The 27,064-nt window shown below is 35.4% G+C and overlaps 3 protein-coding genes across 9 annotated transcripts; all 3 read right to left on the bottom strand.

Moving 5' to 3' along the window:
- Positions 1–545: 545 nt before the first annotated feature.
- On the bottom strand, positions 546–1,348 carry LOC105120392 (classical arabinogalactan protein 10). The gene has a single exon (XM_011018560.1). The coding sequence runs from the start codon at positions 1,138–1,140 to the stop codon at positions 760–762; it is 381 nt and encodes a 126-aa protein (XP_011016862.1). The 5' UTR covers positions 1,141–1,348; the 3' UTR covers positions 546–759.
- A 3,355-nt stretch (positions 1,349–4,703) lies between these two features.
- Positions 4,704–14,629, bottom strand: LOC105120391 (isoamylase 3, chloroplastic-like). Of its 2 annotated transcripts, XM_011018558.1 has the most exons (23): positions 14,282–14,625; positions 14,079–14,208; positions 13,842–13,987; positions 13,606–13,699; positions 13,230–13,466; positions 12,780–12,884; positions 12,153–12,257; positions 11,588–11,722; positions 11,328–11,414; positions 10,817–10,874; positions 9,862–9,925; positions 9,484–9,583; positions 8,744–8,844; positions 8,504–8,555; positions 7,827–7,889; positions 7,592–7,681; positions 7,446–7,518; positions 6,955–7,034; positions 6,529–6,633; positions 6,350–6,448; positions 6,168–6,229; positions 5,958–6,066; positions 4,704–5,270 (listed from the first exon to the last, which is right to left on the bottom strand). In XM_011018558.1, exons 1-23 carry the CDS (start codon positions 14,407–14,409, stop codon positions 5,157–5,159), a joined length of 2,337 nt encoding a protein of 778 aa, XP_011016860.1. In that variant the 5' UTR covers positions 14,410–14,625; the 3' UTR covers positions 4,704–5,156. The 2 variants fall into 2 exon arrangements, with proteins under 2 accessions (XP_011016860.1, XP_011016861.1); XM_011018559.1 differs by lacking the exons at positions 4,704–5,270; positions 5,958–6,066; positions 6,168–6,229 and having other exon boundaries at positions 6,353–6,452; positions 14,282–14,629.
- A 2,963-nt stretch (positions 14,630–17,592) lies between these two features.
- On the bottom strand, positions 17,593–26,634 carry LOC105120390 (FAM91 carboxy-terminus protein). Of its 6 annotated transcripts, none has more exons than XM_011018553.1 (12): positions 26,391–26,634; positions 25,889–26,041; positions 25,559–25,676; positions 25,238–25,334; positions 25,027–25,133; positions 24,765–24,887; positions 24,199–24,352; positions 23,022–23,082; positions 22,557–22,939; positions 19,749–21,363; positions 19,019–19,403; positions 17,593–18,043 (listed from the first exon to the last, which is right to left on the bottom strand). In XM_011018553.1, the coding sequence occupies exons 2-11, from the start codon at positions 26,014–26,016 to the stop codon at positions 19,157–19,159; spliced, it is 3,033 nt and encodes a 1,010-aa protein (XP_011016855.1). In that variant the 5' UTR covers positions 26,017–26,041; positions 26,391–26,634; the 3' UTR covers positions 17,593–18,043; positions 19,019–19,156. The 6 variants fall into 6 exon arrangements, with proteins under 6 accessions (XP_011016855.1, XP_011016854.1, XP_011016856.1 ...); XM_011018552.1 differs by having other exon boundaries at positions 26,430–26,634; XM_011018554.1 differs by having other exon boundaries at positions 19,157–19,403; positions 26,430–26,634.
- Between the last annotated feature and the right edge of the window lie 430 nt (positions 26,635–27,064).

The raw sequence follows: 27,064 nt of genomic DNA, 5'->3' as shown, positions 1-27,064 counted from the left end.
AAATAAAAAATACTATTTTAATATATTTTTAAATAAAAAATTTTAAACAGCTATTAACGCATTTACCTTCACAGACAAGCACGAAAACTCAAAATAAAATGACAGGTGAGTGTTGCTGCAGTTGATCTCTCTCGCGTGTCAGGTGACAGCAACCGAGTAGACAAGAGATATAACATCCACATGTCAGTGTTGTTGCAGGTGGTCTCTCTCGCGTGTCATATGACAAACCACATGGGCTGACGTAAAAAACCCAAAGATTTCAATTTACAGCTGTTGCCACGTGCATGACATGCCTGGCCTGAAACCCTATTTTACTTTTTTCCAACTTTTCTGCTACCATCTAAACATAAAAAAATTAAACAATAAAACACCATCACTCCCCCACACGCTGCTCTCTCACACGAAGGAAGACATGAACGACCGATGGATCGCTCTCTCGTTTGAAATCCAGATCAAGTTAATTGTAATCAATTACCACAAGTTAAGTACACAGCATCAAGATATATGAGGAGATAAATAAGAAATTATTGAAAATAAACGAATGATTACACAATGACCAGTCATTAATTAATCATGAAAAAGAACAATGATAACAACAACAATAATAATCAAATCTCAACCGTCAAGATAAACCAAAAGAGTCATCATCACCGTCCATAAATAAAATTACAAAACGACTCGAAATAATAACAATAATAATCCCCGACTAAAGTGAAAATAAATATAACTGTAACAATCAACAATATCCGATGATCAGATCTACAGCAACAAAGACCACACACCAGCGACTCCAATCAAAGCACCAGCCACGGTGGCCTTGTTCAAGCCGGCGGCGCTTGGAGATGGGGGGGAAGCGGCGCTTGGAGGAATGGATACGGAGGGGCCAGGGGAAACGGGAGAAGGTGGTGAGCTGGCTGGAGATGAAGGAGGAGGAGTGGATGGAGCAGTGGAGGGGGCTGGAGAAGTAGAGGGGGTTGGAGCAGAGACTGGTGGAGAGGGGGTTGGAGCGGTGGTTGGAGTTGGAGGAGCAGCGGGTGCAGGAGTTGGTGAAGCTGTTGGTGCAGCTCCTGGTGCCTGAGCCAAAGCTGAACCGGCGAAGAGAGCCAGAAGCATCAAAGGCGCCCAGATTTTGCAAGCCATTGTTGTTGTAAGTTGTGAAGGAAAGGATGGAGAGGAGAGAAGACAAGAAAATATACAGGGAGGAGATGATAAAGGGATTGATGAGAGAGAGAGAGAGAAAGGGTGTTGTATTTATACAGAAAGGGAAGGTGAAGGTTTAAGGTTTCTAGTCGGTTTAGGAGACGAGGGCAGTTTCCTGTTTGTTTCCTTTGAACTTGTGAAATTACAGCTCAGCACCTGTTTGGTGTATCATATATAATTAGAGAGGCGGAAATTGTATGTTTGGAAGTGGAAGAGGATCAAGGAGGTACGCGTGGCTATAATGGATAACGAGAGCCGTCCGATGTGAATCCAATTTCTTCATGATTCGAAGACGCGTTGATTTCAAGCTGGGGGAGAGGAGATGGTGGTGAGTTTTCCTTGTTCGGTCTGGGGAGTAGATAGATTGGGTTGTTGATTTGGTAAAGGAAAAGAGAAGAAGGAGAACAGACCAACCAATGATCGATGCACTTGTAATTAACTATGAACAAAAACTCTGCTAACCGTTATGATTAGCACGTTACTGGTTCATTTTTCCACTCTATTCCCGGCAGGTTCTTTTTAGTCGCTAGAGGGTCACAAGTCCAGTTGTCCGCAGAAAAAAATTAATAATATTGATCAATCTGCTCATGGATTATTGTGTGAGAGAGATTCCATGCGAAATTATTATCATTTTAGTTTTTTAAGCTATTTATTTGAAGTATCCAAGGGTTAACTCGACTAAATTTAACTTGTCTAATTTGACTTACATCTTGTATTAAACTAATCAAGTTAGATTATTTGATCAATTCAATGTTATTCTAACTTAAACTCCATCAAATCTCTATAAAATATTAAAAAAATAAAATCTTGGTCTTTTTATTTTTTCATTAAAAAATTAAAAAACATAATAAATTGACTAGATGTGATTCAATAACTGTAATGCTAAGTTAAGTGTGAGATTTAGATTTTCAAATTCTTGTGATTGCAATATCTTCTAGTATTTAACGAGGTAGAGAACCAACATATAGCGTATATATGGTAGCATAATCGGAAGATATTGCTGGATTCAAAAAAATGAGAGGTGAGGGATTGCTAAGAAAAAAGAAACGGGGTCCGTTTTGAATGTTGAACTAAGAAAAAAAGCAAGCACCTCGAAAACAAGGACGGAAATTGATTTTTACGGGGAAAAACAACGAGAAAGAAATAGAAAAACTGCTGCCTCTTATCCCAGAAAACGTGATTTAATTTGCAGAGTTTGATTGAGATTATGGTTATAATTATTTTTTAAATATTTTTTTGTATTAAAATATATATTAATGATTTTTTTTATTTTTAAAAATTATTTTTATCATTAACATATTAAAATAATTTAAAAATATTAATTTAAAATAAATAAAAAATAAAACATATAAACAAACAGCCATTACCCATATTTCAAACGAGAATTGACAGGTTCCAACAGAAAAAATTTCAACTACTCTTGGAGGCTATATCAGGAAAGGACAAAAAAAAACCCCACTTGATGGCTAGAAAAGTTCAATTCACGGCGTTAATTAGACATCCCCACTGCAACTTGGGTTATTGTTTCTTTCCAGTTAATATGGGTTGGCCATGACCATTTGCTTGCCAATTATTAGTTTAGCTTGTCAATAGATATCATTCAAGGATAACTCCGTGACATTTATATATTATCTCGGACCCACCTTTCCATTTGGCTGACAACCTACATATACACAATAGAATTTCCCAGCCGGCAGGCCGTAATTTTAAAAAAAAAAAAATCTAGACAGATAGGTTATTTTAATATTTTTTATATAAAATATTAAAAGTGTCAAAGCATCTAATTAAAAATTTAATAATTATCAATATAAATAAATAAATTATGACTACAAAAACTGAAAAAAATTAAAAAATAAATTTAGATCAAGATATTTAATCTAGATATTTACTTGTTTATATCTATTAAATTTATTTATTAAAATAAATAAAAAATAATAAAAATAGAAATACACATGAAAGTGAATGAGTAAAATAAAAGAAAAAAAATACTATGAAAAGCCTAACATATAAGATATATTATTTTAAAATAAATATTTTGTATAAAATAAATCTTATTTGTACAAAATAAAAAAAAATCTTCAAAAATTAAACATAAAACAAAATATTTTTCATAAAAGAAGACCTCAATTAAAAAAAAAAACTAGGTAACTCGTGGCCTGAACCATGAGATTAGGATAAATCGATAGAAAAAAATTAAAAATAACTGCAAAATCAATCTTAAAAAAAATATTACAGAATGATAAAATTATAAGAAAAAATAAGAATGCTTACCCGTATTAACTCTTAAAACTTGTGATTTGTATTATTAGATCAGAAATACGGCAAATAAAAAAATTATAAAGTTTAATATTAAGAAATGAAAATGAAGAAAAAAATTTATAACATAAAAAGAAACTATAATTAAAAAAATAAAGAAAATTAAAGAAAAAAAATTACCAAGTGTTAACTTGGTCAACTCCAGATAGTAGGAGAAAAACTAATTACAGATGAATGTTAGCGATAGGGCACTTTTTTAAGACTTTCACGGTCAACGAGTAATAAATCTATTCGAGTTTCATATTTGATATTTTCATATTTGTTTGTCATGGTCGTATATTATAGCCGCGATTTGAGTTGGTCTTTCTGTAAAAACAACAAAAAAGTCAACCCCGCTCCAGGCTTAGATCTGATGCCTTCTACTCTTTTTAATCATGTGATTTACATGGACCCTCACTTTAAATCAAAACCAGATGTTATTCGCAGAAACACTCGAAGTCACTGATGAGATAAATCATAAAATTGGCAGATTGTGGAAGAGAAACCATAGACACAGGGTGCCTGTACCGTGATCATTGTTGATGATCCCATTGGCCCAGACTTGTCCACCGATCAATGGGACATGGACCTTGTCAGAGCATGGCATCTCCCAACACTCAGACAGACAACTTTTCGATTCGCTGAGGATGTCAAGTTAATTCTTGTTCAGGACTCTAATCTAAGGGGGCTTGAAAGGACGATATACAGCGACAGGTCGACCGCCTACCAAACTGGACTAAATGATACGAAGCGAGGTAGCTGTTTTCCGGGTGGTAGAATGGAAGAGGTAATATCACCGCGTGCTAGCCAGGACGGAAGAATGGTTCTGTTTCTTCGAGGGTACAATAACAAAGATATTTTGCTTGAGGGAAGAGAGGACGCATCATTCATTATTGGATTGTCCTGTCTGCCTGCCAGACTGTCACAATTTGTGTGGGTCACTGCCAGATTGTACTTTTGAGGCTTCTCGATTCATGCACCTGCTCACTACAAGATCTGTTCTTCACACAGACCCCATGATTAAGACCGCTGTGCACATGCTACAAAATTATTAATCTGCCAGGCAGATTGTCATTTTTGGCATGCTACTGAAACAAAAGCATTAAAAAAACAAAGTAGGTATTAGGGAACATCAGTTGCCAGCCAGCGTTTGCTGCTGCTGGTGGGTGTCTAATGGGCAGCAGCACGAAATCGATTGGAAGAATGCCAAAAAATAATTATAATTAACATTATCATCGTAATTATTACTATCAGTGTATTATTTTTTAGTAATCTTTCGACATTCTTTCTACTCTATTTAGGAATTACCAGCTGTAGGACCCCAGAGTTCATCTCAGTATTACACAGCTCATGCATAACATGCACACAGCAGCACCTACATCGAGTAGGGCATATTCTACTTGTTGCTCAAGTTGAGTATTTTTTATTAGTTGATGCAACAAAGGAATGAGCGGGCATTAGTCACATTGTAGCAATGATAAACCTCCATGCTCTCTCAAATCTCTTTGATTGCATTCATCCAGGGTAAAGTGACATCTACATCAAGTACTGTAACCATAACCTGATGCCATGAATCTGAGCATTTCCCAGGGAAGATTTTGCGATTCTCCAGACCAGGCAGGTCATTCAGAATATTCATCGGTGATCAGCTTCAGGTTCTGTCAGTTTTTAGCTTCAAGAAGAATTGAAGAGTATGGAGCCACATTATAGGTGCTTCCAATGCCTGGGAGACCTTGAGGAACAAAGTCATCCGGAGATTCAAAATTGGTGTCTACCTGCATTTGAACAACGAATTTGTACATATGATTCAGATTGAACTGATTGATTTGCTACAATTTTGAAAAATACAACTGCTAAGTATAATCAACATAATGATGTGACTGGTTTTCACAGGCTGTTTTTCACCGTTAAATAACTTCATGTCTAAAACCGTCAACATAAATTGAACAGGGAATATATCAGCTTTCAGAAAAATGGAGCAATAATACATCTCTTGTAAGAAGCCATGGTTTAAAGTGTGGGAAAGAGTGCAGTATAGGAGTCCTGCTCGTGTGTCGTACTTATTCTCACAATATGAATCTTTTATATGACTACCCAAAAAAAAGGCAGGAAATAAACTGGCTGCCTTGGGAAATTAATAGCAAAAGTTGAGGGATCTTTACATAAAATCCAATCTCAAGAACACCCCTCCTGTTGGAAGCCACCAACATAATTATCAACTTTGTAGAGTTTTTTCCATGAGATTATCCAAAAATCAAATCTTAGGCCAAAAATCAGTTGGGTTTCGGAGATCTAAGCCTATTATAAAATTGCTTTAGCACCATTGAAATGTGCAGTTTGAGTGCGCATGCACAGATACAGTTGCACCATAAAGGCAAAAGAGTTGCAAAGGATGTAGTTAAACAGCGACAAGTAGCAGCAAGAACATTGGCATATGTGTCAGAAACAGAAGAGACACTAACCACACGAAGCCAACGCCGCTTGGGTGGTGGTGGGGGTATTGAAACTTTAACAAAATAGTCATGAGCATTGAAAGCCAGATAGATATCTCCTCCATTTTTGTCATGAAGCCTGCGTAACAAGCATTTTGATGATGCAAAGCAAGGTACTACAACAAAAAACAGCAGATGCAAGATGAACAATTCAGTTGGAAGACAGGTATAATTTCTTACGTAAATGCAAGAAATTTGCTTTCGTGATTCTCCCAGTTGTTCTCATGCCATGTCACATCATTCTGCATAACATGCACAGAAAAGCGTGTTGAAAAATCTTTCATAGGTGTTAATTTCTTAAAATATATCGTAATTTCAAAATAAATGCATGTCTATTAAGTCGCAGGTGAAAAGCAAATTACTTCGCTGAGAAAATTGTCATGAGTAAATACTCCATGTGTCTGTCGAAACTTTATGACCTCTGAGAAGAACCTGAAGTGACTAATCTTCTCTGCATCCAACTGCCTTAACAAAGGATTTTCACTCAGACATTTACTGGATTGAAGCTGTCAAAGGGCAAGAATTGTCTACAAAAACTTACGAGCCCCCACTGGAAATTGTTAATAGAGGTGTCATGCCCATAACTGTTGTTATTTCCATAGCGAGTGTGTCCATATTCGTCCCCCATAAGCATCATTGGTGTTCCCTGGTGAATAATCATTCTTTAAAACGAACTCCTGATATCTTAACTTCTTAAGTAGTGATGGATAAGCTATGAATGCTAAGAATTATTCATTGGGCAAAAGACAAAGAAGAGGAAATAAAAAGACACAAAAAACTTGCAGAAAAGCAGAGAGGACATGAAAGATGCATAGAAACCTAGTAGAAAAGCAGGACACATGAAATCACATGTGAATTGGAAACCATTTATCCAACTGAAAAAAGCTCCCAAGGCATTTTTTGCATGCCTGTTCTCTACAGGGTAAGTAATGAGGTGCCACCAGCGTGACACAAGAACATACCGTACCTGAGATATCATTAATGCTAAATGGAAGTTTTTCATTTGCCGGAAGCGCAAAGCTTTAATATTATGATCATCAGTTTCTCCTGCCCAATATATACAGATAAATTAACACCTAAAGAAAGGAAATAAATACATCTGAAATATATTCTCTTCCAGCAAATGAGCTAAAAAAAAAAGAAACAATATATTGGACTCTTGAGATTTCGCACAGTTAATCTCAAGATCAACAACACATCCAAGTTGGAGGCTAAAATAAATGCATCAATTTTATAGCGAAGCAACTTGACAAAGCCAAAAAAATCCAATAAGTTTCCATGAATAAAAACAGCATATTAGACCCTGCCCCCACTTTCCCTTTACCTTAGCATGCATACAAGGTAATGACTATGATTTACCACCTACAAAAACACTATTTAATAGCTGCAAGATTTAACACTCCAAAGCTAGAAATGATTCAAGGAAAAATCCAGATAGAAGCTGATTATCAACTCTACCTTCAAATCCACAATTCCAGCTAAAATTGTCATTGCATCCATCATTTCCACCTTCTCCATTAGCATCATTGTGCTATGAAACCAATGAAAATGAGAAAAAACTGGACATTGAATAATTCACTTAATCAAATTGATGCTTCACTTACCTTGAAATTGTATGAAACAAGATCACGCAGGGTGAATCCATCATGTGCAATAACAAAATTAACACTATGACAAGGCTTGCGCTTATTAGTCTGCAGCACAAATAAAAATATGAGTTGCTGTTAACATGAGGCAATCTTAAATATGCAATGACACTATTCTAGGTAAAACAATATAAATGCATGAAAGTTGAAGATATTGCAAAGATCATTATCTTTATGACATTAAAATGCTTACTCTGTAAAGGTCAGCAGATCCAGCAACCCGGGTAGCAAAACTTCCTTTCATACCAGAATCACCCTATAATATGCAGAAATTATAAAGGAAAACGAACTGACAAACAGAAACGTTCACAAGTAAACTACAAGAACATTTTGTTTCTCCCATTAAGAAACATAATCATGTTCAGCACACTTCATCGTCATCTAACAGAAGCATAAAGGAAGAGTAAACAACATGCATGCTGTAATAAAAGAACAGGAAGTTAAAAAGAAAAATGAAGGCTAAAGAAGAGGTAAAAGTTTCATGAATTTGGATGCCAAGATAATTCTTTTCAAAGGATAAACAAAAAAAAAATGACAAAATTCAGTAGAAGAGACAAAACTACAAGAATGTGATTGCAAGCATTGAAGTTTTAGAACATTGGTGTTATAAAATAGTTTCAAGCAATACCTAGTAATTCCTAAAATAGTTTCTACTAATACCTGTTAATTCCATCAAAATCATCTCAAACCGATTTTAAACCTTTTCAAGCATATCAAACCATTTCAGGATAAGACACATTCATTCATCACTTTCAGTTAAAGTTTGAGTTGCTATCTTGCTGGTTCCCATATCCCGTGCTTGTTAAGCTATCCTTAATGTTAATAAGTTACGAAGAAATCAAAGTCAATTTGCTTTCCCTCTGGCATTACCTTAATAAATTTTCTTATGTCATCACGGTACTTGCCATTCCATTCAGCCCATCTGAATAAAATAAAATAAAATAAAGCACGGGTGAGGTAGAACCAGATTCTAAAAGCATTACAAAATGTAAAAATGATAAAAAGAAGAGCGAAATATCACTGTGATTGTGTTTATCTATTTGATAATGCATCTTCAAGTAAATGCCTTTATTATCCAAAGATTCACAAAAAATAATAAACAAAAGTTACCTGTCCCAATTTGGAAAATTTCCAACCAGATAAAGGCCTCCACAATCCCAAGGCTCTGCAATAATTTTACATCTTGACAGGATGGAATCTTTTGCAATTGCCTGGTAAATTAAAACAATAAAAAGTCATTGCACAAAATTCACTATTGTGACTATATATGCCAAAGACCACATGAATTCATTCGCATATGGAGGCTCTATTTTTCCTGGAACAAAATAAGCATCCTATATGTAGTTCTAGGCAACTAAACAACACTTCAGCATTCTACAAGATTTATAATTTTTATTTTTTTTAACTTCTAATATAACAGCATGAAATAGTTCTTCCAGGAAGAGAAGCACGGACATCATTGTGAAGGTATGCTAGTAAAGGATACAGCAGAAAGTTACTACATATCACATGAAGGGGGTACAGCTTATTGATTGTGTGTGCCCATTTGCAGTATGATCACACACACAGAAAGAATTTATATAGATCCAAATTGGAGAAATAAAATTTAGTTAAACTCCGAATGCATGTTAAGAACCTATCACATTCTTAAGGAAAGGTCTGGCCTTTTCCAATTAAAAAGCATTCTTCTTCTGCAATGTAACATTCCAATTTCTGGTCTTCTAAGTGAATTGACAGAATATCAATTCACTTCTGACTGTGTTCTCTGTTTCTTTTAATTGATAGACATCGGTAATGCATGTAACTGCACTATTTTGACAAATATAATATCATATGTGAAAATATCTCACCCTAATAAGTGGGGGAGCGTTAAGTGGAGAACCATCTGCTCCTCGGCAAAGTACACTGGCAAGGTCAAATCTAAATCCATCCACATGATATTCAATGACCCTGCATTCAGTAAAAGAGAAGGATGAGGAGTAAATTATACGCATATGCACAGGCACAGATGTAACAAAACATACACAATCCTAAATTGCCGAAGTTAAGGATCACCAAAGAATATATGCTGACCTAAACCTAAGAGGCGATATCATTTGGATATAAGATCAAGTTGACAAGTTTGAAGCAATACCCAAACAATAGAAAACTTCCAAATTACTATATGAAATTTTTTAATTCAAATGTCACAAAGACAAGGATTTTTTTCATTCTAATTTAGCACATACCAGTGTCTTAAGCTGTCTAGGATGAGCTCCATGACCACAGGATGATTACAGTTTAATGTGTTCCCTGGACAGAAACAAGAAACTGCAAGTGAAAGAGCCATGGATGCATGCAATAATTTCAAAATTCTTCACAGAGAAAACACAATGAAAAGGCATTTGCTTGCTTGTTACTTTGAGCTTAACAATCATGTGAGCTTATTCCTGATTTCTTCCAAACCAGAAAGAGATACCAAAAGTCCTAATAACCCTGTAATTATCTTAACCAGATCGCCTTTCAGGAAAATGTCATGTCCGCATGCTGCATTATAAAACCAAACAGGATTTGGATGGCCCAATGGAATTGAAAATTTTCTGTATCTTCTACAAAAATAAGTTCAGATGATGATGTCATTTCTAGTACTAAAATAGTCATTGGTCCTAAATATGAGAATCTATAGGGCCTTCAAATACAAGGAAAATATTGCAGCATATGGGAGAAACAAAAAAGTCTTCTCCCTGTTAACTCTGTTTCAAACTGCTTAGGGAAAAGGGGGAAAAAAAAAGAGCTTCAATTTTCCATAGTGGAAGGAAGCAGAAGCAGAGGTGACGTTTAAGTCAACTTATGCTTTTCTCCAAATTTGTAAAAGATAAAAGAGTTCTGAACCCTCTGAAAAACCCCAAACAGCAACATTTTACTTTCTCCCTGCTATGTTTCAAAAAGTTGATCATCATGGGATCTCCCAGAATTCTCATTGAACACGAAACAAATTACTAGCCTCTTAGTCTTAAACTGTCTTGTTTGAGTATCCACTACTCTTGTGATATATCATAAATGAAGAAATGTTGATTGGTAATGGAGGCATAAAAAACTGGTTCTCTGAACCGTCCTCTTGCAATAAGAAGAGAGCCAAAATTCACCTAGGAATAAAAAGTGACAGAAAAGGGAATAAAAAGTAATTGAGCACAAAGTTTATACCACATCCAGAGAAATTCAGCAACTGGCCATTATTGTTGAGGTCAACCATGTAATAAACCTGTAAATGGATAACAAGACATGCCATTGAGAAATGAAGAAATAGCTGAATAATAATGCATGAAATGCTATATAGAGAAAGATTTAGATGTGCATAGAATGAACTTTTCATGGTATAACCACCAATCAGATACTCCAGAGCATTCACTAAAGGCTCGTAATGAAATCATAGCTTGAGCGAAATATTACAAGGCTGACAAGTTTGAATACAAATCAGGCTGCATTCCACAAGACTAAATGAAAATTACACTAAAACCCGGAATGACTCCACAAAAGTGAAGGTACTCACAACATTGCAATTGTTAAAATATTCAAAACCAATCAACCAGTGACTAAATGTACTGAAATGGGTGTTTCTCAGGCCTGAATGATTCAAAAGCCCATAACGTTAGAAATTGTTGTTAGTCCATTACAGCCCTAACAGCAAGAAACTGCAAAACAAAGAGTAAATCACCTTATTATCGATTCCGCGAAATGAAGTTGTAAAAGGATTTTCGTCATCAGCCTCATTTGTATGGTTATAGACTACATCCAAAATAACCTGTATACAGAAAAAAGCTTCAGAAAATTGCTTCAATAACCACTCAGGCTTCATGTACATGTATGCTGGTGTGCATGCATCACAGACTTGCCATATCAGAACAAGAATGAAATCATTGCTCTCAACTTTGAAGAATGTGGTCTTAAATTGATGACCAGATGACAATTTATTACCTCAATTCCGGCACCATGCAAGGCTTTAACCATTTCCTTGAACTCCCGAGATGCATTACGAGGTCCACCACCTCTACTAGCATACCGAATCATTGGAGCAAAGAAATTTATTGTTGAATAGCCCCATGTATTGATCTTAGAGAAAAGGAAGGAAAGAGAAAAGAAATAATAGTTCACATTAAATTCAGTACATCAAAAAAGAGCACAAAAAACACAGGAAATAGGGAAGCTCAGCCTCATAAGTACTCTGTCATAATATTGAATTTTGATTTAACATGTATAAGGGCAAGTTATCTTGAATCTGCTTAGAAATAGTGGTACCAAAACAGGAAAATGTTGTGTATGGAACTGTCCAAAAAATCATTAATTCAACTATACAGAACTTTGTTTAAAATCAGAAAAATAACAATTCATTAATTCAAATATGAACTTTGTTTAGAGACCTAAAAATAACATAAATAATGGGAAAGAAGGAAAAACAAAAAAAGCAAAGCAGTTCAAGGTTTCACAACAAAATGCAGAAATTGCAAAGAAAAGGCTCAAATTTCAAAAAGTTTTATTTTACCATGTGATCTCTTGGATTTGGGCGCCTCTGAAACTCAAATTCATCAAATTCAAACACAGGCAGCAGCTCCACTGCATTGACACCAAGCTCTAGAAGATGTGGGATCTTAATTGAATGAAAACTTATCGTCAGGAGAACAAGATAAGTACAAGCAATCAAATACCACTAATATAGACTACACGAGCATCAAGACATGATTTTAAACCTAAGATTTATGCAATTCCTGCTCCTAAGGAAGTGTTGCCGCTATTGGATATTGAACCTAAGATTCATCCTTACCTTTTAGAATAGCTCTTATGAGCATCACCGACTAAAGAAACTGAAAATGTAAAAAAGGATATTGAAGAGGCAAGAGACCTAGCGATATTGTAGCTCCAGCATGATAACAGCTGACTATCTAAGCGATTACTGGAAACAATTATTAATCGGAAAGTCAAACATCGCATACGAAAGGATTTTCTAAATTTCCAGTTACTACACATCATCCAAATGCAACAAAAAGAAAAAAAACTCGCGTGGAAAATTTATAGTTGCTTTAAACTTCAAAGTGAAGCATTATTGCCTCTGGCAATGAATTGAGCTTCCAAATGTTATTCGTAGATTATTGCCTATTGAGTTCAACATTACCTTCTCAATTACGCCAAGGTAACTTCCACGTATACTTGGATCCAAGCCACTGGATTTATCAACTGTAAACGCACGGACATTCATTTCATATATAACAAGATCTTTCTGCAAACACAGTAGAAAATATATGAAAAAGAAAAAATGGAGAGGAAATAAAAACAAAGAAGAAGAAGAAGACAAATGCAACTCAAACACAGGTGTGTCAAATTATCAACTGAATGTCGCAATAAATGCATGGAAGGCGCATAGAAGAAATAGTAAAAATCATTTAGTAACAGACTTATTCAGCATAAGAGAAACAGCAAAATGAATTAGTAATTCACTCATTCAATATCAGTCAGAAAAAGGGAGTAGAAGAGCATGCAGTTGCTGAATTTCATTTTGTAGCAAAAATATACCATGGGAAACAAAAACACGATACATCACAGTAATGCAAGCAACATTTGGTACCTCTGGTATATTTGGAGGCTTGTAGTCATCACCCCAATCAAAAGGCAAGCTATCAAAGTCATAAGTTCCATAAAATTTTGACAGCTTACGGCTGGCATCACCAAAAAATCGGCGACCTTCAACTAGCTTAGCATAAGGATCAATAAGCATGATGCTGCTATCAAATCGATGTCCTTGACGCCAATCTCGAGGACCATCTATCTTATAACCATAAAGCACGTCGTCCCGTGGTAAATCCTGCGCTTATAGAAATAATACTGATTTATGGAAGTGATAATTAATTGCAGGCATGGAAAAGAACATGGATCAACTTGACAATAACCGCTACTACTACCATTAAATTATAGTGTTATGAGAAATATGACAATATCACTACCTCAATGCATATGTGCCAAATGTCTCCAGTTTTGTTAACTTTGGGATCCAATGCCACCTCAATCATTCCACCATCCGTCCTTTCGGACTCGCCCCTACCAAAAAAAGCATGAAGTTTGTCAGAACGCAACTAAGAGAAAAAACAAAGATCAGACGAGTCAATCAATATGGATTCGCAAGCCTGTAACTTTTTAAGCAATCAGGAAGGAAGGAAGGATGGATGGATGGAAATATTACCTGTGAGGGAGTGTTAAGCAAAGTGTAACAGCAGTGGCGTGCTGCGAAAATATAGCAAAATTGATCCCATTTTCAACTTGTGAAACACCAAATGGAAATGCCTGACCTGGGAATGTTTTAAACCCCAACTTTTGAGGTGCTTCTTCCTAGAATCACAGAGACAAAGAACAAGCACTGGTCTTACCAACCTGGATAATCCAGAATATTATGTGAAAAACGATGATTAGTTAATTATACCTGCTCAAGCACACTTTCTTGAGCACGACGACCGTAAACATTAGGTGCTGTAGTGGTCTTGGCTCCAGCCTTGCTGGAGAATCCTCGCGCACTGCTTCCGCCGCCGGATGATTGTTTACTGAATTTCAATCTAAAAGAACACATTGAAATGTTAATATATCTCTACTTGCACTAAAAATTAGCGGTAGAGGGAGATTTCTGACCCCACATCGAGAACACGAGAAGAGCCGATACTGTTGTTGTTGATGTTGTTTGAGAAATGCGAGACAGAGAGAAGTGTGTTATCAGCAATTTTGAAATCACAGAGGAGCGGAAGTGATTGATGAAGCATATCTGCGAGCCAGCTCTTCTTTTTAGCTTTAGCAGCAGGAGCAGCAGTTCATCTCACAGAATCAAAGGATTCGAATTTTATTTATTTATTTATATGAGTGGAGAATGGAAAAGGGGGGGCCTTTCTAACACCACTCTTGTCGGTGGGGAGGCGGCTTTCTATTATCATTATATCTCGAGAGAAAGGAAGGGAAGGAGTCATGTCTGCCACGTGATTGGTATCGTTGGAGTGTAGACGCTTCATGTCTTTACACGTGGTTGTCACCATTTCCAAGGCGTCATTAAGAAACGTTGCTTTTGTCCATGGATTGGATCCTTAGAGCTTATTAGATTTGTTGCATAAAATATCTTGTGGAGAAATCACAGGAACTTTTGGATCCATTTGCACGTCTAGTTTTTTGCTTTCTTCTTCTTCTTTTTTATTTATTTTTTTGCTTTCTTGGTAGGCTCTTTTGTGACAGCACGTCGACGTTCGGCGAAATTAACTCCGTTTATTTTTTCTAGTCAAATACCAGGTAGGATTACCAGCTACACTGCAGGCTAATTTATAACCTGAGAAAAGAAGAAGATTCCAGTATCATGAACCCCGTCACGCTTGCGTTTTTTTGTTTTTCATAAAAAATAATATCTAAGCATAAAAAAACCCGTTTCCCAAATAAAACAAAGGATTGAAGTTATAGCTCCCATCTAATTTAATAAATTTGTTTTTTTTAATTACATTATAAAAAAATAAAAATTAAAGTACAATAAAAATCTTTAAAAAAATATTGAAAGCATATAATTGAATAATAAATAAATAAATAAATAAACTTTATTCAAGTTAATTCAATTCAAAATAGCATGATAAATATATAATATGAATATTAAAAATAGAATAATATTTTCCATCGTTGAAAGGTGTTGTACCCATCATTTAAAATGTGTGGATACTTCTCATATACCAATAAATTTTTAAATTTAAATAATATCTAATAAACATAAAAGGCTGTAATATTCTTGATTACCCGGATAATTACAAAGAAATATCTTTATAAAAAGACCTAAAATTCCTCAACCTTGTTTTGTAATATTTTTTTTTATTATAATGATATATTTGTTAATTTTTTTTATAAAGATAAAAAAAAAAAAACTTTTACCATCAAGTTTAACTTTTTTAACTAAACTAAAGCGGAAAGTTGATCTTCACAGTAAAAAAGAAAAAAAAAAGTAAATGTCAATATTTAAATGGGAATTGAGTTTCATCTTTCTTCCATATATGATATTTTTTATATAACATCTTAAATTTTTGATTTAAAAAGTTTACGTGGCTTGATCTCTTTTTATATTTTTTTTTTAATTTTTTTATTTTATCATTTAAAATTAATTTTTTAAAATAAAAAATCATCATCCAGTTTTTTTAAAAAACCTTTTGAACAAACCAACATATTGAATTAGCTTTTATATATTTTATTAAAAATTTATACAAGATAAGAAATTTAAAGATTTATCTTTTTACCTGAATTTATAACATTGCAAATAAAATCTCCGTGCTATTCATGATTTTATTTTATATTTTTAAAAATATAGTTCATCCACGGGAAAATAAACTAGTTTTCAATCTATAAAATGTTATCCATTTACTTTTTAATTTTTAAAGGGATATTGAGATTGAATACACAAAGGTGGCGCTACGCCTTAAAAGCAAAGAGCCCAGATGACAGGCCCGATAAAGTCAGTCCATGTAGGAGTAAAACATAGGCCAGTCCAGTCAGCCCAGCCTAGATTTAAACATCCGCCCCTATCCAGTCTGCTGCTAAACTATAACATTAATAAGGGCAGCTCCATGTCTGGGCAGGAACACGCGGGACCCATTCCATAGTAAGAGAATGAGATCTAAGAACACCAGAGATTTTTATGGTAACATTGTTTTTTGTAAAAAATACTCTGTGATTATAATTTGGATGATTGGATTTTTATGATTTCGTTCATCAGGTAGTGGTGGTCCCTTCATCTATAATCAAATCAATTCTTATTATAGTATTTGGTAATAAGTTTGTGATAAAAAAAAAATCCATTTTTTATTTGTTTCTTGGATTTTTAAAATATAATAGAAGATTTTGCCAATGTCAATATTTTTTGTTTGCTAGTGTTAACAAAATTTAAAAATAAAATAAAAATTCCAGTAATAAAAAAAAAGAAATTGGCAACTTTATTTTCTTGTTTTTTAATAATATTTTATTTTTTTTTCTAAATTTAATCGAACATAGACTAAACTTGTTTTCTAACTTCTGTTATTAGTTGGATAAAAAAAATTAAATATGAAAAAGAAAATATTTAGGCTCTAATGAAGTATTGTTATTAAAGCTGATGTAGTAGGTTGAATTTTAAATTCTCCTAATTTAATTTTTTATTAAGTTCTAATTTAAAATTAGCTCTATAAGAGTTGCTCTGACTTGACTAAGTTGATGAGTTTAAAGATAGCCCTAATCATTAATAAAAAATATAAAATAATATTTTTTTAATATTAAAATGATAAAATATTAAATTAATTTAAACTTTTCAACTTAACTTATCAAATTGGGTTTTTGTAACCCTGTATCAACAGAACCGCGGACAGTTAAGGCCTGCCATAACCTAGCTTGGATGGGAGGTTATCGAAAATTTGTTTCGAAAGTTGTTCAGCAGACAATCCTTCAAGATCAATCTACATGTTATCCTAACTTTACATTCTGGACTCAAATAAAATAACAGATGGATAGAAATTGGAATGTGATAGCAAGACACGCTTGCGGAGAGGGAAATATACGTGCTGATTGATTAGCAAGTATCGAAGGTAGTGGAGAGTTAGGAGCTATCTCCTGTTCTCCTCCATAGTTAATGGATTTGCTTTGTGAGGACTATCGTGGCTCAGCCTCTGTTAGAATGTGATCGGGTTTGGTATTTTTTTATCTTTGTTCTATTGGGCCCTTGAGCCCCTTTCTGTACCAAAAGAAACAGAGGGGGAGAGAGGGAGATCAGTATCGTAAAAGCACCAGTCGGGCAGCACTAACCAGGGTGTTCGTGTCAAAAGCAGACTGGCACATGCATACTTTCAGTTGAAATCCTCCTGGAATGCTAAACAAATATCCTTCCCTTTTACCACTGCACACTCCTCAAAATAACCAAACAGGCGCCAACTTTAGAATTTTGAAAAATAATGGCAGCATTTTTTTCTCACACAAGAGTTGATGCAAGTGGTATCAGCTTTAGTCTGGCTTATCATATGAAAAGTTACGTAATTACAATATTGCGTTCAGGGAAGTACATGTGCTGTATAACATGATAATTCCTCACCACAGTTTCGGCGAAAAAAAACATCGGACTCTGATGCATGCCGTCCCCTTTACATGTTTAAGAAACCTTATACGCAGTAACAAAAAAAATGGAATCAAAATTATATGCAGTTTATGGGAGAAGGTTTTGTGTTTTTGACATTCAGGAAACATCAATGTGCTGAATTTTCCCCCAATATCATGTGAAAAAATAAGCTTGTTTCTTGGTGGGGAATAAACATCAGGCATCAAATCGAGACACATCTGCTCTAAAAACCATCATTCTTCTCTTTTTACCGTACGGATTAACTGGGTGTAACCAGTTCAGCCTTAAACTAATACGACCTGCATTTACACCAGGAAATTTTGTAAGGAATGAATGGATCTTTAGTTGGGGAGTGGGGGTTTACTGAATAGGATGAACATCTAGTGAAAGCTTAAAAATAATGAGACCAAAAGACAGAGATTGAAGGAGCTGAAAAATAAAAAAGTCTCCGCGTTCCTTAGTCAGAGATGGAAGCTGGGAAGATATGAAAAACAAAATAAGTATCAGTGGCATGGCTTAGAGATGAAAACAATCCACATTTAATATTTCAGTAAAAGGGCCTAAAAATATAAAGCCTCTCTTAAGATTGTAAAAAAAACCAACTAGGTGAGGCCACATCAGATGTCTTGACCTAATTTAAACATAATTTTTAAGGTTTAAGCAGTATAAATCTTTCGCCGCCAGCAATTGTTTTTCTAGTTGCCTATTTCATTAAAACAATTTTGCTATTTAAGGTATCATAGCCAATGTCCCAAACACTGGTCGCTTTTCTGCTATATGGGATTTTTATTATATTAGCTTTAAAAAATTAGTCAAACAACCGCCCATCTCAAATTGCACTAAATGCAGTCAAGTCCAAGAAAAAAATGCAAGATGAAACAAACAGGTTTCTCACCCATAAGATTTCATTTACAAGTTTAAATAAAACCAGCACATAAAGAGAGAGAGAGAGAGAGAGAGATAGACATATGCACACAGGAACTTCAAATCTCTTGTAACATTATTTTCAAATATATATAGTGAATGCCTATATTCAGTATCCTTTGTCCATGGTAAAATAAGCAAAAAAAAAAAAAAACTGAAATAATAAAACATCTCAAGTTTGTGATCTCTGACCTAAATTGCATCAGGAAAAGTGAAATTTTAGCCTGCCCCTGAGTTTTTCTTTTCACACGTTCTTACTCATAAAAAGAACATAAAAAACTTCCCAGGGAATAACTAACATTGTTGAAATCTAACCAATTACTATTGCAAAAGGAAAACTTCGCATTTACCTCACGCACAACAAGCAACCTAAAAGGTGAAACAGGTGAACCAGGCATCAGAATAAAGCTGGTGTAATGTTAGTCAACTGCCATTTGTTGAAAGATTGACAGATACTTGTGTCTACCCCTATCAAGCAAAATGAATACCTATTTAATTGAAGTAGAAGCTGAGGCTGCTGCAGCTTCAGCTATTAAGGAAACCGGTTGACGAGCCTGCAGGCAAGCACCTATGTCGAAGGGATGCAATTCAGAACCATCAAAAATTAGATTCACACCAGGAAGAATTACTTCTCTACTATCAGCTTCATCAGGATCAGCTTTTGTAGATTTCACCATTGGGGTTTCTTCAATGGGCCTTGTGGCAGCCTCATATACTGGAGTTAGAGCATATGATCTGCAACATTATTGGACAATTATAATCTTTAGGTTCTTAAATTGCACAAGGTTACGGCAAAGTACATTTGCAAATCATTCATCAAGATGAGCAAACTAGAGAAATACAGACAGCAAGTTTCTATATTATGACCTCTTTTATCATAGGTAATCCCCCTTGCCACCAATTTTATGCATATATAGACATAATCACGTGCTAGTTTTTTTTTTTAAAATGACATCAATAAAAAATTAAGAGTTTATATCAGACAACTATATCAGCAAATACTAATACAGAGAGCAATTCATATGGCATATTAGAGGAAGCAAACTAACACAGACAAACAATAAGAGAGATCCAACAGACCTTAAAATGCTACCATCAAAACTTAAGACTTCAGTTCGGCATCGTTGTCGATTGGCAAGTTTTAGTCTCTGATGCTCACTCAAGGCTCCCGAAATGGGAGAAGATGGATCCACTAGGGGATTCCATCTTCCACTGGCGTAGTTCATGAGTTGCCGAGGTGACTCCTTTGATTGCTCTTTCTGGTACAGAAGTTTTGCAGCAGGACCTGTTGCCTGGTACTCTGCACAGACATCACGCAACCTTTTTCGTAAGCCTTGCATGGCCTCATAGTGTTCAGTAAGTGTATCTGATTGAAGCAATTCTGATGCAACAACCCTTTTACATATATTGTTGCTTAATTTTGGACTAAAAAGGGGGATTCCAAATTCCACACTTAGTGGAACCCATTCATATTTTTTATCACTAGGTGCAAAGTGGTCTGATTCTCTTTCACTGAAAAGCTTTAGCAGGCGAATGTAACCAATAGTTGGTAATTCCATCGTGTGTGTTAGATTGGTTAACAAAGTGTTCAGTTTCAAACTTTCCTCTTCACAGAGACCCAGTTCATTCCCCACACAAACAATGGAACCATCTGAGTTGTTGAGGGGCAATGGTACATCCACAGTAATGATCCTTCCTGATTCATCAAGGTCATACTTACTGAGAGGCTGCACCAGGACAGCTGAGTATTTAAGAAGTGAATTTAGACAATGTAAAAGTATACTTCCCTTGACCAAATTTCCCTCGAACTTGCCTCCCAACCCTCCAATTGTTGAACCATCCCAAGACCATATAAGGGCTTTCTCACAGCCAGCCAATGGTGCAGGAAGCAAACGTAAAGACTGCCCTTTCATCAAAACAACTGACAAAGGCCCCCTACCCACAGTCGAATAAAGCACCAACTTCATCCATGGAGTCAAGGATGAATGCGAAGGAGGACCAAAGTGGATCGGACCTTTTGGTCCAGGAAGAACTGCTGAATGAGGGAGGGGAACTATAGACACAAGAATATCATAATCACGGAGAAATAATGAATCTAAAGTTGATGGTGCTAGAGCAGCCAAACTTTCACAGCGGAGAATATCCACACGATAATCCCTTCTCCTCTTTGAAGTTCCTTCTCCACCATCAGACCCTCCAAATGGAATAAGTTTATCATCATTCTGGACATCTTGATCTGATTTGGAGGCCTCAGTTGATGAATTTATGTCTTCAGATAAAATAACAGAAGTGCCATCATCAGTACTTCCAGAAATAAGGTTAGCCAAAACAGAACCAGCTTCAGGCATAATAGAATTCATGGAATCATCATTGTCTATTTTCACTTCATCAGCCCCAATATTTTCTGAATTTTCAGACACCGCGATGTCGGCTATCAAAGACGTAGCCTCATCAATGCTTGAAGCTGCTGTGCCCATCTTATTGCAAGCTTCCTCCACTTTTACATCAGCAGCAACCCCACCTGATAGAAGGCATTCCAGGACACAACGGAGGCTAAAGGCATGATTTGCAAATTCCTGCAATTCACCCTCGAACTTTGCTCCTTCTAAGGTACTCAGATCCTTGCAGAGATCTGCCATGCTAGCATGACCCAACTTCCCTGCTTCATATAAGGTTACAGCATGGGATTTTAAGCCTGCAAAACATAAGAAGAAATCTTCATGAATTGAAACTAAAAAAAAAGGAATATAGCAATGTTGGAAAGATGAAACAGATGAAATTCACATCAAGCTCTTTCACGTGTGATAAACTAGCTATATTTCTGCTTGGGGAATAAAATAACCATGATACGCCTCATGTTCATGTCTCCATTAGTACCATTTGGCTACAAAATTTTCTGACATGTGACTAGCCAATAGAATAATTGGGCTGCATGATGGATCAATTATCTCCACGGTATTATGGAAAAGACAGAGAATGCAGTGTCCTGACTAGCAAAATCCTAGTATATGGATTACAAAGAATAATATGCTCGTCAAGCTAATCTCTCAGTCCAAAGGTTCTTTAGACTCTGCCAGCATCAAGTCATGTTGTGCTTTCTCAAACATGTTCTACAGTGGCTAAGACATTTCAAGTTAAAACCCAACTATCAAACACATCTCAAAGGAAACTACAATAAAAAATTACATGTCAGTGATCACTGTCTTTATGCAATATTCTTTACATCATGGCATTAAAATCTCAGATGGAAAATAACAAATCTAGCCATACAAGGAGAAGCATCTAAATGCCAATTCAACAATCCAATAAAGACCTTAATAGACAACACCGGGAATCATCCATTGCAAGATGTTAAATAATATCTAAATCCAACAGAAAAATTGTTAGGGTGATAATTTTCAATGTGAATGCTTATATTTATAAACCAAACAGTTTCCAATATATTTTCCTGGATTTATGAAATCCAGCAATGAAAGACAAATCAGGGTGATTACTTAAGGAAGAATGATGAAAGAAAAATATGTTGAAATATATAGGGTCACTCCTCCAAAGATCCGAGAAGAAATTGATGATGGCAATGGAGGAGGTTTGTCAGAATTTTTGTATTTTGCTAAATTTAAAATTAGTGCCCCCTCCCATGACATCTGATTCAATCACTCTCTCAATAAATGGTCAAGCCAATGTCTCACACAAAAAGGAATGGCTATGCTTCCGATCATTCAATTGCAAAGTTCATAGCTTTAGAGGCTCCGCATTTCAGCTCCCGTGAAACATTAATAACAGTATTTATGAATCCTGACTACATGGTTGGTCCATAATCTTATTCTCACTTATCTTAAACACAAAAAGAAAAGGGACAAGAATATGGACAAAGGTGAAGAAAAAAACCTGGTGAAACAGACCCCATCATGAGATAAGATGTTATATTAGCATCAACAATAAAAGCAACTTGAGTGTGGTTGGAACGTGGTCCAGAGTGTTCTGTCACTGTAAGATCTCCATGCTGACTAGAATCACTGTCATTGAACATGCTTGCTGAGCGTATACTAGCATCAAAAGCATCTTCCTCATCACCAAGAGTGATTTTAGGAGTCCCGGGTATGCTTGTTTCTTGAAGAATGGATCCTGGATCAATCAATTTCTCTGCCCATCCTAATCTACAAGCAAATGATGCAGCTGCCTGCAGCTGAGACAGGTCAGCCTGCAATGTCGATGCCAGTTCAGCAACAGTAGCATTCTCACTTGAAACAACAAAGACTGCATACAGTAACCTGGATAATTTAATTATAAGCATTAAGATCTTAGTTTGCCACTAGTAAATTGCAAAAACTGAAAAACATCTAACTGCCTTACTCTTCAGTAGGATCTTCGTAGGACTGCTCCCTGTTGGAAACAAACCCTTCAAGCCTGGAAACTGAACCATCAAAAAAAGTATCAACTGACTCCAGAAATCAAACAGGATGAGTAATCTTATAAAAGACTTTCTGAATTCAAAATCAACATATCTTATTATTAAACCATCAGATATAAAAAATGTTTAAAAATTACAAAAAAAAAAGGAAGTCTGAAACAATTTCCAAAATTAGTTTCAGGCTCCAAACCAAACAGAAAGGCATGGTCAAGTATGGATATATACCATTATCATGCATATTTTACCACAAAGCTTGAGGGATCAATATAGAATACTGCTGGAATTAATATGTTGCAATGTGAAAAAAAAAAATGAAAGAAAGAATTTGGCTGATATTCTAGGCAATTTAAACTAGATCAACTTAGGATTTGAATTGTGGGGTCTTTGTGATAGAGTTGAGACAAAGATGTTTTAGATTTTGGCAACTTATGGTTTTGTTTTGTGGAACACCTGAGCTATATTGATGCAGCGGAATATACTATGGTATTACAAATTTTCTTCTTTTTCTTCATCTTTGTCCTTGTTGACAGAGTTTCAGCAACTTACTTTATAACACAGCATCAGCCATCCATCACCGAACTATCATTTTCCTACCACATTCTACAAACCTATTTTTCTAATACATGAATCTAAAATTCCCAACTCGTTAAACACATCGCAGCCACACAGAAAATGATTCATAACCACTGAAATAGCAACAACACAACCAGAAACTCAGGACGTCATTTAGTAAGATGTGATCTAGGAAAGTATAGGCATTTTGATTTTATATAGTTAATTCTCCTGTCAAGTCATAGAAATTCAAATCATTGAGCTCATTTTTTTCCCAAAGGGCAAAGGGGGCACATAACAGATAATAACTCTCAAGCATTCATCAGACAATGTCAGAATGGAAAGAAATTCCAGACTGATGTAGTGTTTCATAAAGAAATGTGCATAGGTGCAAGAAGTCATAATAAATGATATAGAGACACATTCATACAAAAAGTACATGAGCCAGAAACATACTCAAATACAGACTTTCTAGTAAGACGGATAAATTAATCCTTTTAACAAACTGGAAAACATGGTTAAGCTTACTGACCTGCCTTGGCAACAATTAAAAAACAATTAACTTACCTTTAAAACGATCATCAGGGTAGACAGGGACATCAAAGTAAATTAATCCTCGTTGGTACAGGCCTTTTACAACATCAGGATCAAAGAGGATAAATGCATTAGCCTCCTCCTTGCAAATTTTATCAATTGTAGCCGTCTCTTCTTCAGAAAGTTTCTGAAAAGGTCAGGAAAAGGATTTGTTGCCATCAGCAACACAAGGCTCAACTATTGAGCAACCAAATGCAAACAGGGCTTCTAAAGGCAACTAAATACATCTGGTTGTCTCATATGAAGCGTGTGTTTGATATTGTGGTGCAAAATACTTTCCAAAAGTACTTTTCACTTGAAAATGCATTAAAATGATATTTGTTTTAGATTTTTTTTTCATTTTTGATATCAACACATCAAAACTATCGGAAAACACTAAAAAAACATCAATTTGATGCTTTTTCAAGCCAAGCACACTTTTGAAACATGCCCGAATGCAGTTTCAAAAGCAAATACAAATAGTGCTGAAATCATAGACAAAAAAAAAAGGCGAAGGAGTGATTTTGTGCAAGCACTTTTCAGATTTAGAAGGATCTCACCTTAAATTCTTCCAAGGTAAAATTGACAAGACACACTCCCCACCATGGTTCAATTGCAAAGTCCACAGGTTGTGTGGGTAGAAGTTCTTTAGCAATTGACTTGTTCAGCTTCCACATAATTTTCTGAATAGCTCCAGATGAGTAAATGATGGGTAAGAAAGCAGTTTGTTCCATTGAAAACGATGATAACAATGAGCTCAGCCTAAGGTCCAAACATACATCCATGTGAATATCTAAACATATGAGCAGTCCAATCCAGTACCTTAGATCTGCATTTGTTCATGATATCAATAAATTCATTTCTTCCTATTCCTGTAAGACGCAAGGCATCTGCAGCACTAAAATTTGGGATGCTGTCATATGGTTGCTCTGTAAACAAAGGGATTGATATGCAAAGTCTGATCAACAATAAGATATAATGGCTACATAATTGAGCAACATATTCAGTTTTGATTGAAGAGATATCTTCTTACCGTTTCTCATGACCTCAAATATCATATCACAGTAATATCTGAAAGGTGATAACCGCATTACACGGCAAACATATTCTGCAAGGTGATAGGGAAATAGCTGCAAGCAATGAAGTCAATTAGTAATATACAGAGAAACATAAAAGAAATGATACTTACACTACAAGGTGAAAAGAAAGGTGGTTATATTGGAAACCAAAACATGAAATTCAGTTTACAGCAACATTACACAAGTAGGATTCCAGAAGCACAAAAACTATTCTAAAAGGTGCGACCCATATTCATGTGGTGAAGATAGTTTAAAAATTTCTATACAGCACGCACCGCCAGATTCTTTCTCAAGTAGCGCATCATGTCTTCATAATATTCACCTTCTTTGCATACTTTGCGAGCAAAACATGTATTCCATTGGAGTCTTTTCTTAATACAATGTTCGATAACCCTGAATGTAGTACTCAAACAAATTAGATTGTGAAGAAAGGAAAGAAGAAGAAAAGCAAATCGAAGGGGACAAGAGAAGAGGAGTGAAAGTAAAAAACCAGAAGTCCACAATTTAAGAGCGCCAATATCAGTTCCAACTTCCAACCACAAAGGCAACTATTCAGTCCTCAAAACCTAAACCTCCATAGCAAATAAGAAGCAACTAAGTCTAACCTTCTATGCCATTCCTCTTTAGAATTAAGAGTGGCTTGAAGCCTTTTTGGGAGATTCTCCCATGGGCATTCCTCCTTTATCGATTTCAAAATCAGCTGCTCCTCGATTGTCACCGGAGCACGCTGCATACTGCCAAATCACTCGATCTGACCCCTGCAAATAAGACAATCGAGCATAACAAACAGATTTGCGTCTAGAATACAACAAGTGCCTCATAAATCACACTCGTCAGCCATCAAAGCCAACATGAGCTGTATGCATACAGGCAAACGAACAAATTTGACATGCGCATTTCTTAGTTCAAGAAAGCTACGTTGATTAATTGCAGTAAAACGACGAGCAAACAAATTGGATTAAATTTAGATCAACAAGAGTCCGTGTACATAAACTTTATTAAACGGCAAGATAAATCAAAGTCTGATATGTTGAGACTTGAGAAAGAGTTTGGAAGTCTAGAGAGGCAATGAGTGAATGCATAAATATGTGGATCTAATAACGAAACCTGGAGAGAAGAAGAAGAACGAAAGAGAGACTGCGGTACCTGAGATCGTAATTAGGATTATAACCGCGTAGGAGATCTAGGAACAATAAGAATTGGAGAGGTTCAAGTTGAAAATTGACAAGTTAGCATGGCTAGCTGTGGCTGCCTGTATCCATCCGTCCATCGTGAATGTCTTCTGCTAATAACAGACAGACGTGCCTGACGGCCCTGACCCGTTTCATTATTTTCTGAACGTGAGACCCAATCCTATTTTACCTGGACTGAGGTGATATTTGGCATCAAATATATTTTTTAAAATATTTTTTATATTTTTAGATTATTTGATATGCTACTGTTAAAAAATAATTTTTTTAAAAAAATAATATAAATATATTATTTTAATATATTTTTAAATAAAAAAATAATTTATAACATTCTTTCAAATTTTAACTTAATTCTACATTAGTTTTTTAAATTTAAAACCAGTCCGGTAGCACTTCACCTCACATTTATTCTATTAACACGAATTATTTAATAAGTAGATAAGTGACATGTAATAGGTGAAGCCTGTATGGTGATTTTGTATGGTTTTATTTGTTTTTTAGATAGGTGACATGTAATAGGTGAAGCCTGTATGCTGATTCTGGTTTGATATGTATTCATTTGTGTTTTTAGATAGGTGACATGTAATAGAT

This window comes from Populus euphratica, unplaced genomic scaffold (genome assembly GCF_000495115.2).
Source record: "Populus euphratica unplaced genomic scaffold, PopEup_1.0 scaffold6.1, whole genome shotgun sequence".
Classification (NCBI taxonomy): Eukaryota; Viridiplantae; Streptophyta; class Magnoliopsida; order Malpighiales; family Salicaceae; genus Populus; species Populus euphratica.
This window is presented reverse-complemented; position numbering and strand designations above follow the sequence as displayed.

Coding starts and splice junctions, on each gene's coding strand:
- LOC105120392 (XM_011018560.1), bottom strand. CDS start 1,140: ATGGCTTGCAAAATCTGGGCGCCTTTGATGCTTCTGGCTCTCTTCGCC.
- LOC105120391 (XM_011018558.1), bottom strand. CDS start 14,409: ATGCTTCATCAATCACTTCCGCTCCTCTGTGATTTCAAAATTGCTGAT. Junction 9,926..10,816: donor GCTGAATTTCTCTGGATGTG/GTATAAACTTTG, acceptor GTTTCTGTCCAG/GGAACACATTAAACTGTAAT. Junction 7,035..7,445: donor CTGGAATTGTGGATTTGAAG/GTAGAGTTGATA, acceptor TATATTGGGCAG/GAGAAACTGATGATCATAAT.
- LOC105120390 (XM_011018553.1), bottom strand. CDS start 26,016: ATGCAGCGTGCTCCGGTGACAATCGAGGAGCAGCTGATTTTGAAATCG. Junction 23,083..24,198: donor CCCTGATGATCGTTTTAAAG/GTAAGTTAATTG, acceptor TTGATGGTTCAG/TTTCCAGGCTTGAAGGGTTT. Junction 21,364..22,556: donor GATGGGGTCTGTTTCACCAG/GTTTTTTTCTTC, acceptor TATGTTTTGCAG/GCTTAAAATCCCATGCTGTA.